Source organism: Podarcis bocagei (genome assembly GCF_964188305.1).
Source record: "Podarcis bocagei genome assembly, chromosome: 1".
Taxonomy (NCBI): Eukaryota; Metazoa; Chordata; class Lepidosauria; order Squamata; family Lacertidae; genus Podarcis; species Podarcis bocagei.
Genome location: NC_138125.1, coordinates 10,497,132 through 10,514,199, shown reverse-complemented (window position 1 = coordinate 10,514,199; position 17,068 = coordinate 10,497,132). Strand labels below are relative to the sequence as shown.

Here is a 17,068-nt window from a genome sequence, read left to right as displayed (position 1 = left end):
TGATCGCCAAAGAATTGATGCTTTTGAATTATGGTGCTGGAGGAGACTCTTGAGAGTCCCATGGACTGCAAGAAGATCAAACCTCTCCATTCTGAAGGAAATCAGCCCTGAGTGCTCACTGGAAGGACAGATCCTGAAGCTGAGGCTCCAATACTTTGGCCACCTCATGAGAAGAGAAGACTCCCTGGAAAAGACCCTGATGTTGGGAAAGATGGAGGGCACAAGGAGAAGGGGATGACAGAGGACGAGATGGTTGGATAGTGTCCTCGAAGCTACCAGCATGAGTTTGACCAAACTGCGGGAGGCAGTGGAAGACAGGAGTTCCTGGCGTGCTCTGGTTCATGGGGTCATGAAGAGTTGGACACAACTAAATGACTAAACAACAACAATTCACTTCTCTGTGTTTCTGAAGTAATTTGCAATTATTATTGTTATTATTTCAAAACTCCCATGAAAATTCATCCTCAGTTCATTGCAAATGTCTCCTAATTAACACTTTTTACTAATGTGCACATTTCTGCAATCAGTTCCCCTTAGCATAATGCATTGTTGCCTATTATTTCCAGCAATATCCTCACCCTTTCCCCATACCTACACTTTTTTTTTTTGGTCTGAGAACTGTATTGCAAAATTCAAAGAAGTGTGAATTGCAAAGCATGGCTGTGTTTTGATCCTCGTCTTCTTTTGGAAAGTATGATTTTGGTAGGTTCGCCTGAATCGGATTTCTTCACCATCCTTTGCAGGCTCAGAGGCACCAATCCCTGGCAGTCATGAGCAGGAAAAAACTATTGTGATTCTGCTCTGCTTCTGGTTTCACATTAAGCACCTGATTGTCTGCTGGGGGTAGGTGGGTTTCTGAACTAGAAAGGCTGTTGATCTGATGTGTCAGGGCTCTTACTGTTTTTGTGTGAAAGCTCTGGGGATGAGGTTTCCACCACCTTCAGTGCGGCTTATATTTTGCACATTTTCTGCGTGAACAAGGTACAGTCACTGACTATGATCATTGTGCTTCAGATTTGTTACATGACAGCCTTTTTGATAGCCTCAATAACTGGTCTTTGAAAACCATGCACTCCTAGTCTTCTGGAATCGAGCAGCGAAGGAGCAAAGGCAGTAGCCGACTCGTTGTTGGTTGTTGCGATGAAATAGGATCCCACTGGGTGAAAAGAGGCGTCATGCCGCATGCTTAATTCTGTAATTTAGTAGAAAGCTAATAACACCCCGGGTTGGGGAGAGCATCTATCCAATACCCAGACATTTATGTGGTTCTTCTAGACTCATACAGTGGCGAAACAACTGCAGAGAGCAATAGAGTGGTTAAAGACAGCATCTTTCACTGGGTCAACCCCAGGGATGCTGAGAGGCATCCTTTCGAAAACAATATCATTCGCAGTTCACATTATCCACGTTATTAGCTGATAATGTATAGGACAGAAAGGCTAAAAGGAATCGAAATAGGATTTTCTGGGTTTTCTTTGAAGCAAGAGCACAGTGGTTCTGTGTCCTACTTTAAGGAGGACACCTCTCTATTTGAAAGTGCTGTCTGTTTGAAGGCATACCCAGTCCATGTCTGGTTTAAAGATAAGGAATTTAGTGAGTGGCGATTGAGGCTGTGAATCTACACAAGGAACAGCTGGACCATAGACCAAGCAGGTCACCTGGTTACAGCCTATCCCACTAGGATGTGATGCTATTATTATTATTATTATTATTATTATTATTATTATTATTATTATTACAATTTCCATACTGCCCTTTAGCCAAAGATCATAGGGGGGTTACAATATAGAAAGAAAAACATATATATCATAGTAACAAAGCAAAACAATACCCTGCCCCCAGTTTAAAAGGCCATAGATTGTTTAATTAGCCAAAGGCCTGAGAGAAGAGATATGCAATGAAGGCACCAGGCAAGGTTCCCTGGGGAGAGCATTCCACAAGCAACGAGCCACTACAAAAAAGCCCATTTTCATGTTCCTGCTGTCTGGACCTCTCAGGGAGGAGGCGCACAAAGAAGGGCCTCAGATGATTTTTTCAGGGTCCAGGTAGGTCAGGCGTAGGCAAGCTCCGGCCCTCCAGATGTTTGGGACTACAATTCCCATCATCCCTGACCACTGGTCCTGTTAGCTAGGGATGATGGGAATTGTAGTCCCAAACATCTGGAGGGCTGGAGTTTGCCTATGCCTGAGGTAGGTTCATATGGGGGGAAGCGGTGCTTGAGATCTTGTGGTCCTGAGCCCTTTAAGGCTTTATAGATCAAAACCACCACTTTGAGTTGGGACCAGCCAGTGCACTTAGGCCAGGATTGCTGTTATATGCTCAAACCATCTAACCCCTGTGAGCAGCCTGGCCGTCAGATTCTGCACAAGCTGGAGTTTCTAAACTGTCTTCAGATGCAGCCCCATATAGTAAAGGTAAAGGGAACCCTGACCATTAGGTCCAGTCGTGGCCGACTCTGGGGTTGCGGTGCTCATGTTGCTTTATTGGCCGAGGAAGCCGGCGTACAGCTTCCGGGTCATGTGGCCAGCATGACTAAGCCGCTTCTGGCGAACCAGAGCAGCACACGGAAATGCCGTTTACCTTCCCGCCGGAGTGGTACCTATTTATCTACTTGCACTTTGATGTGCTTTTGAACTGCTAGGTTGGCAGGAGCAGGGACTGAGCAATGGGAGCTCACCCCGCCGTCACGGGGATTCGAACCGCCGAGCTTCTGATTGGCAAGCCCTAGGCTCAGTGGTTTAACCCACAGCGCCACCCACGTCCCTAGCCCCATAAACACATGGCAATATTCTAAGGTTACCAGAGGTTACAAGAGCAAAGTCAACAGAAGCTAGGCTATCCCTGTCCAGATAGTGGGGTAGCTGGTCCACCAGCCAAAGCTGATGGAAGGCCCTCTGTGCCACTGAGGCCACCTGAGCCTCAAGCAACAGCAATGAACCCAGAAGCTGGATACCCGCTCCTTCAGAGGGAGTGTAACTCCATCAAGAGCAGGCAACTTCCCATCCATCCAGTCTGGGGAACCATCCACTAACAGTGCCTTGGTCTTACCTGTATTGACACTCATTCAGTCTATTACCAAGGCAAGACAACGGTGCAGCACATCCAATTTGACTTGTTGTCTAAATTTGCACCCATCTGCATCTACTTATAAATAACATATGCAAACTTGATCCAACTGTGCCTTCCTTTCACCCTCCTCCACCCCACCCCACTTCAGAAGAATCATTGTATAATGATGACAGAGCATTGGTAGGCGTACCTAAAATTCACAGCATAGATGAGAAACCTGTGGTCCTTCAAATACAGTGGTATCTTGGTTCTCAAACGTAATCCGTTCTGGAAGTCCGTCCAACTTCCGAAACGTCCGAAAACCAAGACACAGCTTCCGATTGGCGCAGGCGCCCCGGAAACAATAGCCGACAACCGCATTGGACATTCGGCTTCCAAAAAACGTTTGCAAACCAAGACGTTTACTTCCGGGTTTGCGGTGCTCGGGTTCCAATTTGTTCCTCAACCAAGCCATTTGAGAACCAAGGTTCCACTGCACTACAAGACCATAGCACCCATCATGGATGACTACTGGCCATGATTTCCTGGTACTGATGGGAGCCGGAGTCCAACAACACCCAGAAGGTTACAGATTCTCCTTCCTGGATTGGACAGTGGAAAGAACTTGGCGAAGTTGTCCCTTGCGTTGGGCCTGCACCCTCTTAGTTTGCTGGGGGGGGGATGCACATAGCTCTGAACTGCTCCCCAATGAGACAGATTTCCCCCATGCTGAAAACTAGGCAGAAGGCTAGGCTAGCATCCCACCATATGCAGAGAATTCAAAGTATGTGTGATTCCCCTGGAGTATACTGAATAACCCAGATCATCCCAGCTCAACTGTAATGTTCACTCTACTCCACTCCACGCCACTGGTTATGTGAAAGGAGGATCCGGGGTTCAGAGTCCTTGCCTTTTTAATTGAAGCTTACACTGTTTTCCACTTATCTCTCCTGCTCCCTTTTGAAAAGCCAAATCCATTTCCAAAAACGGCATTTTTAAAAAAATCAAGCACATATCCTGGGGCTAGGCCTTTGTTCCCTTGTTCTTTAGAAGGGCCACCTCTCTTTCTCTGCGTCTTCAGCTGGAGATGGCTTAAGGCTGGCTGCGCAAATAGAACCTTTTTGGCTCATCACTTCGGTTAATTACTGGATTCTTTCTGATAGATTTAGCTGGCTTTTTTCTTCAGCGCAGTGGAGGTCTCGCCTTCCCAACTGCTGGAGAACATGATGAAAGTGCCACTATTGTATCTACAAAAAGGGACGCCGTTTGCAGTGATGACACTACTAAGATATCTGAGCGCATCAGGATTCTTCCCTGCACATTCATGCGCGCGCTCTCTCTCTCTCTCTCTCTCTCAACACACCAGAGCTCTTTATGGCAGCATGAAAAGGATAACAAGAGCTGTTAAAGGCCTTTCTTCAGTGATATTTTACAATATAATCCTAAATGCACTTCTCAGGGAGTAAGAGAGCAATGCATCGCCCTTTGTGCTGGGCTGGGGTCGGGCTGGGTGGAGTTGTCCCTCTGCCAGCCTTGCCAGCCTGTGTTGACAATCCCACAGACCACTGCCTGTGGAGAGATGCCAATCTCATTCCACCGTCATTGACCTCCTGTTTCCTCCTGCCAAATGGGCAGGTGGAAATACAGTCATACCTCGGGTTACAGACACTTCGGGTTGCGCGATTTTGGGTTGCGCACCGCACTGAACCTGGAAGTACCAGAACTGGTTACTTCCAGGGTTTGACACTTGCGCAGAAGCACCAAATTGCAACCCTCGTGTGTGCACATGCAGTGCTGCAGGTTGTGAACGCTGCGGGTTGAGAACGTGCTTCCCACATGGATCACGTTCGCAACCCGAGCGTCTACTGTAGAATCATAGAATCGTAGAGTTGGAAGTAACCTCAAGGGTCCAATAGCCCAACCCCCCACAATGCAGGAATCTCAGCTAAAGCATCCATGATAGATGGCCACCCAACCTCTGTTTATAAACCTCCAAGGAAGGAGAGTCCACAACCTCCCAAGGGAGACCGTTCCACTGTCAAACAGCTCTTACTGTCAGAAAGTTCTTCCCATGTTTAGTTGGAATCTCCTTTCTTGTAACTTAAAGCCATTGGTTCGAGTCCAACTCTCCAGAGCAGGAGAAAACAGGCTAGTGCTGGTTTTCTGTGGCTTTCCAGGGGCGAGGAGGGCATGGGGCTAAGCTGACCCCACTGCTGTCACATAGTGGCTCTGGGCTCAATCTCTGTGCCAGAGATTCCACCATGTGTGGAAGGGGCGAAGTTTAAGTGGTGGCCCCACAGCTCAATAAAGCCCCAAGGTAGGATGGCATGGTTCTCACCCGCAGTGAGCCATGTTTGGGATCGTTCTCTAAGCCCCACTGGACTAGGTGAGGCTTACTTTATACTGGGCTGGAAGAATCCCAGAAAGAAGCTAAATAATTAGGAAAAGGCAAGGTCATAAAATCATACAATAAGAACCGCAACTAAAGAATCCCTGACAGATGGCTGTCTAACCTCTGCTTAAAAACCTCCAGTGAAGGAGAGTACATGATCCTCCAAGGGAGTCCGTTCCACTGCCAAACAGCTCTTATCCTTGTTTAAATTGTGAAATATGGATGACGTTTGGAAGATGAGGTTTGGGCATTCTGCATGAGATTTTAAATCAGGGGTCGCCAACATGGGGTGCAGAGGCATCTCTGTGTTAGAATTCCTGCTCCATGATTGCAGTCATGGGATTTTTGTCTTTCACATGACGGTATATGTTTTGACTCCACTGAGTGGAAAGTGACGGAGACAGGATGTTTGTGTTACTGTGTTCTGTGAAGTGGGACTATTGTCCTTTGTTCCTTTTTCTCTTTGCTGTCTGATACTAGAGAGAGAGGGAGCCATGTTGCAGTGCACCGTGTGTGTTTATATGTAAATAAAGTAGATTAGCCAAAATGCTGAGTTGCTGAGGTGTGTTATGCAACTGCACAAACTCTGAGGATCCCTAAGAGTGCCGGTGTCAGTTGGCATCGGTCGCTGTGATGTTCGGGCAGAAGAAAGCTTTTGAAGCTCCTGAACGATCGACCAGGAGGGAGGGAACATGCCAGTCGGGCATGTGTCTCTGCCAGGGTCCTACTCGAGTGTATGCTGAACTCCTGACACTGTGCACCCTTAGAGGGTATATTCACCCATCCCTAGCCGTGTCTCACCCCATCCCAGATGACTAATTTAAATAACCAATATCAACATGTGCAGAGCTTAACCTACCGAGAACAGCGAAAGAGAGTTCTTGATTTGCTAAAAGGTTTCTGTTTGATTAGATTTCATGTTTATAGATTCCCCGTACGAATGGCATTAGGGTAAAGCAATAAATCAAAGATAAACGAGCCTGTAGTCTTGTCTTCAGGAAGCCAAATGTGGGGAAGAGATTGGTGATAAGGGTGCAGTGTGAAGACATGTGAAGCTAAGTAGGTAGGTCTGGAACAAAGTCTCGCCTTCAAGTATTTCTTTTGCCGTGAATTCCACGGCGTGAATTTCATTGCCACAAAGGCAGGGTGGTGTAGCGGTTAGAGAGCTGGACTATGACCTTGAAGACCAGGGTTTGAACCCCAACTCAGCCATGAAATTCATTGGGTGCCCTTGGACAAGTCACTACCTCTCAGCCTAGCCTTCCTCACAGGGTTGTTTTGAGGATAAAACAGGGAGGGGGTGAAGTATATATGTCACATTGAGCCCCTGGGAGGAAAAGTAGGATATAAATGTAATAAACAGTATAATACTGATTATTATATTATATAATATATATAATATAATATGTATATTATATTATTAATATAATATATAATATATAATATATAATATATAATATATAATATATAATATATAATATATAATATATAATATATAATATATAATATATAATATATAATATATAATATATAATATATAATATATAATATATAATAATCATATTGTACAGTGGTACCTCAGGTTAAGTACTTAATTCGTTCTGGAGGTCCGTACTTAACCTGAAACTGTTCTTAACCTGAAGCATCACTTTAGCTAATGGGACTTTCTCCTGCTGTCATGCCGCCGGAGCACAATTTCTGTTCTCTTCCTGAAGCATAGTTCTTAACCCGAGGTACTATTTCTGGGTTAGTGGAGTCTGTAACCTGAAGCGTATGTAACCTGAAGCATATGTAACCCGAGGTACCACTGTATTATAATAATGCAATAATATAAATATAATAATCATTAGAAATAATAATCTTTATTCACGAGTTGGCCTGAGGCAATCTACATCTGCCAGCCTCAGTCTCCATATACGCAATATGAATACAGTAATACGGGCCTACAGTACAGGTGTGTTGTTGCTAAAATAATGTTGGCGAAACTCTTTGAATGGTATAAGGCACTATATATACCTGAAGGAGTGTCTCCACCCCCATTGTTCAACCCGGACACTGAGGTCCAGTGCTGAGGGCCTTTTGGCGGTTCCCTCCCTGTGAGAAGTGAGGTTACAGGGAACCAGGCAGAGGGCCTTCTCGGTAGTGGCACCCTCCCTGTGGAACACCCTCCCGTCAGATGTCAAGGAAATAAACAGCTATTTGACTTTTAGAAGACATCTGTACGCAGTCCTGTTTAGGGAAGTTGTTAATGTTTGATGGTTTGTTGTGCTTTTAATTCTGTTGGGAGCCACCCAGAGTCACTGGGAAACCCAGCCAGATGGTGGGCGAGATATTATTATTATTATTATTATTATTATTATTATTATTATTATTATTATTATTATTATTATTAATCACAGACAGGGAATCTCTACCCCAAGCACAGAATATTGGTTTTTCCTTTTGCCTGTCACTGCCATGTTTCCACTCTTTTCCCAGGTCCTTTCGATTTGTCCCAAAGACATGAGAGCAGATATCTGTGTACATCTCAACCGGAAAGTTTTCAACGAGCACCCGGCCTTTCGGCTAGCTAGCGATGGCTGCTTACGGGCCCTGGCGGTGGAATTCCAGACAATCCACTGTGCCCCCGGAGACCTCATCTACCATGCGGGGGAAAGCGTGGATGCCCTCTGCTTCGTCGTCTCGGGATCCCTGGAAGTCATACAGGACGATGAGGTGGTGGCTATTTTAGGTAAGGCGGTTTCCATTTCATCATCCCTATTCAGCGGAAGCACTTCGCCACAGTGTGGAACTCACTCCCGTGGAAGCCAACGGTGGCCGCCATCTTGGATGGCTTCAAAAGATGATTGGACAAATTCTTGAAGGGTAAGGCTATTGATGGCTGCCACACCCAGTGCTGGATTTACATATAGGCTAAACACATAGCTGTCAACTTTACCCTTTTCTTGCGAGGAATCCTATTCGGAATAAGGGAATTTCCCTTTAAAAAAGGGGAACATTGACAGCTATGGCGAAAAAGCTATAGCTTAGGGACTCACGTTCTTGGGCGCCCCCCAAAAAATTAAAGGAAAAAACAACTGGATGTACATTTCCAAAATATAAGATAAAAAACAAATAAAATAAAACCTACATACAGCAACAGTGTTTGTGTTGTGTAGGCTCCTATGATGTAAGTAATGGGCCTAGCCTGCTAGCCTGCTCCCTAAAATATCACTGGTTTGCTCATTTCTATATCAATTACTTTGATAAAATACATATTTTGTTATGTGCAAAAGGCTTTAGATACCTATTAGTTCCATAAATTACCACATAGCATACATTCAACAGAAAGAAACAGCGACAATTTGTTGTTGACAAAGGACAGCTGGACATATAAAAGGCCCCATTACATTCAGTAGCTTAGGGCCTCATCACACCTAAATGCGGCCCTGGCCATACCGTCCAACTTTTGGAAACTCAAACCAAGATGTGCATCTTCCGGGATGCACTCCCGGGTGGGTATTGTGACCTGTGACTCTCTTTCTCCCCCACCCCACAGGGCGAGAGCATAGTATGAGAGCTTGGCACCCAAAATGGCTTCCACAATGTCATGTGAAAAAAATGGGATGTCCTGGTTTTTCCCCAGGGCACTTGGCAGGTGTAGTGGATCCACCTTTTTGTTGTTGTTTAGTCATGTCCGACTCTTCATGGCCCCATGGACCAGAGCACGCCAGGCACTCCTGTCTTCCACTGGCTCCCACAGTTTGGTCAAACTCATGTTGGTAGCTTCAAGAACACTGTCCAACCATCTCATCCTCTGTTGTCCCCTTCTCCTTGTGCCCTCCATCTTTCCCAACATCAGGCTCTTTTCCAGGGAGTCTTCTCTTCTCATGAGGTGGCCAAAGTATTGGAACCTCAGCTTCACGATCTGTCCTTCCAGTGAGCACTCAGGGCTGATTTCCTTAAGAATGGATAGGCTTAATTTTTTGCAGTTCATGGGACTCTCAAGAGTCTCCTCCGGCACCAGAATTCAAAAGCATCAATTCTCCGGCGATCAGCCTTCTTTATGGTCCAGCTCTCACTTCCATACATCACTACTAGGAAAACCACAGCTTTAACTATGCAGACCTTTGTTGGCAAGGTTCCACCTTTTACCACCAATTAATAGTGTGGTGGACTCACCTCACTAACTGTCCCCAATTACATATAGCTCACACACCTCACTGTATGCTAATTCTTGGTTACCAGGTGTCCCCGTTTCCCGGGGACAGTCCCCAGATTTATAAATCAGTCCCCGTACAAAATCCATGGAAGTTGAAAAGCGTCCATGTATTCACTGGAATAAAACCTGGTAACCTTATGCTAATTACGCAAATTTCTACAATTTACCACAGGCTATAGTGTGGGGGACTTGTATGAGGGGAAATTTAGAGATTAGAGTCTCAAGCCGGAGTCAATCAAACAAACAGGAAAAGTTTTATTAAGCAAAAAGAAGTGGGGTTAGAAGTTGCATACTGTCAGTTAAAGGTAAAAGTAAAGGAGACCTGGGCAGTTAAGTCCAGTCAAAGGTGACTATGGGGTTGCGGTGCTCATCTCGCTTTCAGGCCGAGGGAGCTGGCATTTGTCCACAGACAGCTTTCTGGGTCATGTGGTCAGTATGACTAAACCGCTTCTGGCACAACAGGACACCGTGACAGAAACCAGAGTGCATGGAAATGCCATTTACCTTCCTGCCGCAGCGGTACCTATTTATCTACTTGCACTGGTGTGCTTTTGAACTGCTATGTTGGCAGGAGCTGGGACAGAGCAACGGGAGCTCACCCCGTCACGCGGATTCGAACTGCCAACCTTCCGATCGGCAAGCCCAAGAGGCTCAGTGATTTAGACCTCAGCGCCACCTTCTGTGAATCCCCGCAACGGGGTGAGCTCCCGTTGCTCTGCCCCAGCTGCTGTTCTGATAGTCTTGTATTTTGTGTGGCATCCGATTATTAGAGGTATACTGCGCTTGAATGTGGAGGCTCCATTTAGCCAGCATTTCTAAGAACTGTTTATCATCCCTTTGCTCCCCAAGTCTGTCCAATCCTTTTCTAAAGATATCTAAGCAAGGAGTTCCTTTGTGCACTTACGATAGCAGATTTAAAACAACAGTGTGCCTATTCAGAGCTAGGAAAAACAACAGGAACAGGGTCAGCCGGGTGTCTGGAAATTAGTTGCTGATTTCTAGTAATTTGACATAATTTTCTAGTAATTTGACATAATTTTCAAGCCGCAAAACGGTATTAGAATCAACAAAGAAAAATTAACAAAATAGGTGTTGGCTTCTTCCCTCCTCTTGCTTTAATTTAGCAGTAAAGTTAAATATGTAGTATACTTGGCTATCGTAACAGATCTCTAATGTGGTGGTAATGAAGTGTTGTCCTCCCTAGGGAACCATGTTCACAGAGTGCATCCCTCAGCTCATCAGGCTCAGATAATATTGTTCTGGAGCTTTGCCCACCAGTGTTAAACCCTTTAAGATATACACACAGATCTGTTCTTTGATATAAACATCTTGTGTATATATATAAAATTTCCCTTCCAGATTCTTAATCTGTTAGGACCCCTGTTACAAACCACTTCCTGTTTTTATCTCCTTTCCCCCCCATAATACTGTTTTACTGTTTGCATTTTCCTACACTATTTAGAGATTTAACATATGGTTTTAAAAGGGGTGTGTGTGTGTGTGTGTGTCTGTGTGTGTGTGTGTGTGTGTTGGAAAGTCGCTTGTCTGGACAACTCTTAAACTATCATAACCAAATTTGCATGACTCCTGAGACGAGAAGATTTTTGGTCAATGTTTGGCTGCGATTGGATGCCATGTTGAATCAAGATGGTGAACTGAACCTTTTAAAACTCAACTGATTCCAAAACTGTGCTGGTTCTTTTTTGGGGAGGGCTGAGAATTCCCAAGCAACGCCCCATACAAGAGTGGAAGGGTTTTATATTTGGAAATGTTGTAAGTTGCTCTGGGAGTTTTTGATTTTCCCCATCATGATTTCACTTCTCCCTATTTCAGCATCAGTTTGATTTTCTTTTCTTTTTTTGTAAGTCTGCACAAAAAATTGAGTTTTCATGCCTCCAAATGCATGCAATTTGTACACAATTTTGCATACTATACACGTTTGCCAGCAATTTCCCCTAATGCAATGCATTTGTGTTCACTGCTATAAGCATTTTGTGGATGCTTTCCCCCAGTATAAACACTTCTGTATGCAATTTTTGGACAACTGCATCACAAAATTCAGAAAAGTGTGAATTTCTGGGTGTTTCATTTCGTATATTAGTTTGGAAAGTGTGCATTAGATACATTAGTATAAAAATCAAAGCACATTAATTCCCACCCACCCTATTCCTACTCTTTACTCTCCCTGAAAAATGGGGGTAATTTTCACCCTGGAACTGGGAATGCCCCTGTGTTGTCAAGGTCATTACTTTATTGCTAGCTTTTTCTGCAATGTCTGCTTTTGCAGAGCAAATCTCAGGCACGGAAACAATCTCATCTCACTAGGTTCAGTGATGTTGTAAACAAAAGTGGGATGATGTCTAAACAAGAATTACAGCATAAGGAGATTTGCATTTGCCCTGATAACAGCGTTTGCAGTTCCTTTCATCTGGAATCAGGAAAAGTATTTTCTTTTGTTTTGCCAATTAACTAGTTCTGATCCACTGCTTGCAAAATGGAGCTGGGCTCCCTGGCCAGTTTATTTCCCTGCTATATACAACAAGGTTTGTGGGGGATTTTTTTTACTGTTGGGCGAATAATCCATTTTATGTCAAAATACAGAACAGAGACCTGCAGATTGATGTAGCACAAGAAGCACAGAACAGGATGCAAACTTCTAAACCTTTCCAATCCAGCACTGGGGAGCTTGCTTTTAAATTGGCACCCAGGTGGTATCTGGCACATAAAATGTCACTTACTAACAAGCAATTCATGAAGTATTAGCAGGGAAGATGCGGCAAAACAGGCATGCGTATTTGCCCTTGGTGACGGTGTTATTATAAGAGATGGGAAATACTGTGAATAAAAATCTCACATTCATTAAAATAATGTGCTCTTTGGGGGAATGGTTTCCCGCTCCAAATGTAATTGACTCAGTTAACTAGAAACTTAGCCTGTGAATCGGATTCAGCTGAGTCCTGAAGCCCCAAACAAATTGGGCTGAATTGGGGGCATCTGGGCCAGGTTGAGATAGTCCTGGATTTCCATGGGTTGGGTAGCCCAGAGTGATCTGGGGCTGCTAGAGGGCAGGACATAGGAAGAAGCTAGACCCTTCAAGTGTCCCTATTTCCAGGGGCAGTCCCAGTTTTACAGAAGCCGCCCTGGTTTCTTATTTGATCCCGGAATGTCTCATTTTTCCTTGTTGTTGTTGTTTAGTTGTTTAGTCGTGTCTGACTCTTTGTGACCCCATGGACCAGAGCACACCAGGCACTCCTGTATTCCACTGCCTCTTGCAGTTTGGTCAAACTCATGTTGGTAGCTTCGAGAACACTGTCCAACCATCTCGTCCTCTGTCGTCCCCTTCTCCTTGTGCCCTCCATCTTTCCCAACATCAGGTTCTTTTCCAGGGAGTCTTCTCTTCTCATGAGGTAGCCAAAGTATTGGAGCCTCAGCTTCAGGGTCTGTCCTTCCAGTGAGCACTCAGGGCTGATTTCCTTCAGAATGGATAGGTTTGATCTTCTTGCAGTCCATGGGACTCTCAAGAGTCTCCTCCAGCACCAGAATTCAAATGCATCCATTTTTCAGCGATCAGCCTTCTTTATGGTCCAGTTCTCACTTCCATACATCACTACTGGAAAAACCATAGCTTTAACTATACGGGTCTTTGTTGGCAAGGTGATGTCTCATTTTTCCTTAGGACATCCCTATTTTCGGTGCAGAAATGTTGGGTATGGAGTTATGCAACCTCCAAGCCAAGGAGATAAATAACTATACAGTGGTACCTTGGTTCCCGAATGGCTTAGTTGTTGAACAAATCGGCTCCTGAATGCTGCAAACCCGGAAGTAAGTGTTCCCGTTTGTGAACGTTATTCGGAAGCCGAACGTCCGATGGCAGCTTCCGCAGCTTCCAATTGAGTGCAGCCAATCGGAAGCTGCGCCTTGGTTTTTGAACAGTTCCAAGAGTCGAATGGACTCCCGGAACAGATTAAGCTCAAGAACCAAGGTACCATTGCACAACCTTTAGAAGACATCTGAAGATAGGGAAGCTTTTTTTAAATGTTTAATGGTTTACTGTGTTTTATATATGTGAAAAACTGCCCAGAGTGGCTGGGGCAACCCAATCAGAGGGTGGGCTACAAACAATAAAATGATGGTGACGATGATGATGGAATAGGACGTCCCTTTTTTCATTGGAGAAATGTTGGAAGGTATGAGAAGCAGGCATGGATGGGAAGGAGAAATTGCAAAAAGGAAGGGAGTTACCAGGCAGCTACATCTTTGTGGGAGAAGGTGGTGGTGATGCCTTTCCCACCTGATCTCTCCTTCTTCCTGCCCCCAAAGCAGCACCACACATGACCGAATTTTTTGCTTACCAGCTGGTAAGCTGCAGGATTTGATCCTGTGCTGTGCCAAGATGCTGTTCCTTTGTTGCCAGTTTCTCTGTGAATTGATGGGGGGGGGTGGAGAATCCAGGGTAGGTACCCAGAACTGGACACATTGTCCCAGGTGTGGTTTGACCAAGGCGGGTTACATACGCTTCAGGTTACAGACCCTGCTAACCCAGAAATAGTGCTTCAGGTTAGGAACTTTGCTTCAGGGTGAGAACCGAAATCGTGCTCCAGCGGCACGGCGGCAGCAGTAGGCCCCATTAGCTAAAGTGGTGCTTCAGGTTAAGAACAGTTTCAGGTTAAGTACAGACCTCCGGAACAAATTAAGTACAGTGGTACCTCGGGTTAAGTACTTAATTCGTTCCAGAGGTCCATTCTCAACCTGAAACCGTTCTTAACCTGAAGCACCACTTTAGCTAATGGGGCCTCCCGCTGCCACCGCACGATTTCTGTTCTCATCCTGAAGCAAAGTTCTTAACCCGAGGTACTATTTCCAGAGTCTGTAACGTGAAGCGTATGTAACCCGAATTACCACTGTACTTCCCTTGATCTGGATACTATACTACTGTTGACGCAGCCTAGAATAGCAGTAGCTCTCTCTTTTTGCTGCTGCTGCTGCTCTCTTGCATTTTGCAAACTCAGTATGCGTTCCATGCCTTGACTTACTTGGAGGATTTGGGTCTGCCCTGAGTTCAAGGAACGCAGCTTTAATTACTGTAAGTGCCTTTCATTCTTTTTCCCCCGTCGTCACGGGCAAGCCGTTCTGGGCATTAGTTACGTTTATGGTGCAACGTAGAAGCCGAGAGGAGATATAAATCTCGCTCAGAGGGAATTGAACGGGGAGAGTCTGACTAAGGCCTTTTCCTCATGTACTTTGGCAGACCATTTAGCAGAAGCAAGCTGTGATTAATCGTGCCCGTTTTCCTCCAAACAACACAGAAAAAGGTGGCATTTTCTTTTTTTCTTTTTCTTCTCTTTTGCAAGTGTGGAAGAGAAACTATGCCAGATGAATATGCAAAAGCCTTCCCTCCTGATAGCTACCATGCATGCGATGGCAGAGAAAACCGTCCTCTCTGCCTTCCATGAATCTGCCCCACATTGAGCAGTTCAAGCAGAAGGCAGGAAGAGCATGCATTAGTTCGAAAGTGGAATTTTAAGGCTTTCCAGCACTGAAATTAGTCACTCTCTACCCTCGCTACATTACAGTGGTACCTCAGGTTACAGACTCCACTAACCCAGAAATATTACCTCAGGTTAAGAACTTTGCTTCAGGATGAGAACAGAAATCGTGCTCTGGCGGCGCAGCAGCAGCAGGAGGCCCCATTAGCTAAAGTGGCTCTTCAGGTTAAGAACAGATTCAGGTTAAGAACAGACCTACAGAACGAACTAAGTTCTTGCTCTTTTTAAATAACTTTTTTTAATTGAAAATTAAAACATATTATCCAGAAACATATCATCCTTATTCCCCCCCCATTTTCCTCCCTCCCCCCACAGAACCCACCCTCCCCCACACCCCGACTTCCCTCAGTTCCAGTCTTTGATTTCTCTAAAAATGCTGTTTCTGCATGTTACACAGTTGTATGGATCCTCAAACTATTTAGCTGATTATTATCAATAAAAAGTTTGTGAATGTTTATTCAAAGCCAGCCCAGGAGTCCAGTTCGCTTTGTTGCGTCTTCAAATACTTTGTAAAGGGTTCCCATTCATCTTTAAAGTCACAGTTATCCTTGTCCCGTAGCTTGTATGTCAGTTTTGCCAGTTCTGCATAGTCCATCAATTTTTCTTGTCATGATTCTTTTGTTGGGGTTTCTTCAGTCTTCCATCCTTGTGCTATTAAAACTCTTGCGGTTATTGTCGCATACATGAAGATGTTTTTCAGCTTTTTTGGCAGATCTTTCCCTACAATCCCTAATAGGAATGCTTCAGGTTTTTAAACTAATGTTAAATGGAACATTTTCTTCAATTCATTGTATATCATTTCCCAAAAATTTTAATTACCTTACAATCCCACCACATGTGATAAAATTTCCCCTTCTTTTCCTTACACTTCCAACATATATTTGAACTGGTTTTGTACATTTTCCCTAACTGCACTGGTGTTGTATACCATCTGTACATCATCTTCATGTAATTCTACTTCAATAGGGAACAAATTAAATTCTTAACCCGAGGTACCACTGTATATGCATGGTTTTTTCTTGGGAAAAAGCCCTTAATAATGTTGATCCTCCCCCCCCCCCCAGTCTCATTCAGTGACATTTTTTTCCCCTTATTGGCTGTGTCTTCTTGCCCCTGCTGGTTTAGGGCTTCTTTTTCTTTCCTAAAAAATATGATCCCAAGCAAGCAGGGATGCTGAAGTGAATGTGATGGCATCACAATGCTACGTAGCCAGAATTGGCCCCAATGACACTGAGGCCCCATCTGCACTAGACATTTCATAGAATCATAGAATCATAGAATCATGGAGTTGGAAGAGACCACAAGGGCCATCGAGTCCAACCCCCTGCCAAGCAGGAAACACCATCAGAGCACTCCTGACATATGGTTGTCAAGCCTCTGCTTAAAGACCTCCAAAGTAGGAGACTCCACCACACTCCTTGGCAGCAAATCCCACTGTCGAACAGCTCTTACTGTCAGGAAGTTCTTCCTAATGTTTAGGTGGAATCTTCTTTCTTGTACTTTGGATCCATTGCTCTGTGTCCGCTTCTCTGGAGCAGCAGAAAACAACCTTTCTCCCTCCTCTATGTGACATCCTTTTATATATTTGAACATGGCTATCATATCACCCCTTAACCTCCTCTTCTCCAGCCTAAACATGCCCAGCTCCCTTAGCCGTTCCTCATAAGGCATCGTTTCCAGGCCTTTGACCATTGTGGTTGCCCTCCTCTGGACACGTTCCAGTTTGTCAGTGTCCTTCTTGAACTGTGGTGCCCAGAACTGGACACAGTACTCCAGGTGTGGTCTGACCAGAGCAGAATACAGTGGCACTATTACTTCCCTTGATCTAGATGCTATACTCCTATTGATGCAGCCCAGAATTGCATTGGCTTTTTTAGCTGC

General features: G+C 44.7%; 1 protein-coding gene across 1 annotated transcript in view; it reads left to right on the top strand.

Annotated features, from left to right (window-relative positions):
• KCNH5 (potassium voltage-gated channel subfamily H member 5) overlaps nucleotides 1-17,068 on the top strand; it is a 186,220-nt gene that overhangs the window by 125,490 nt on the left and 43,662 nt on the right. Inside the window, exon 9 of the mRNA XM_081191559.1 lies at nucleotides 7,919-8,171. Within this exon, the coding sequence (XP_081047685.1) occupies nucleotides 7,919-8,171 (253 nt within the window). The remainder of the gene's footprint in view (nucleotides 1-7,918; nucleotides 8,172-17,068) is intronic.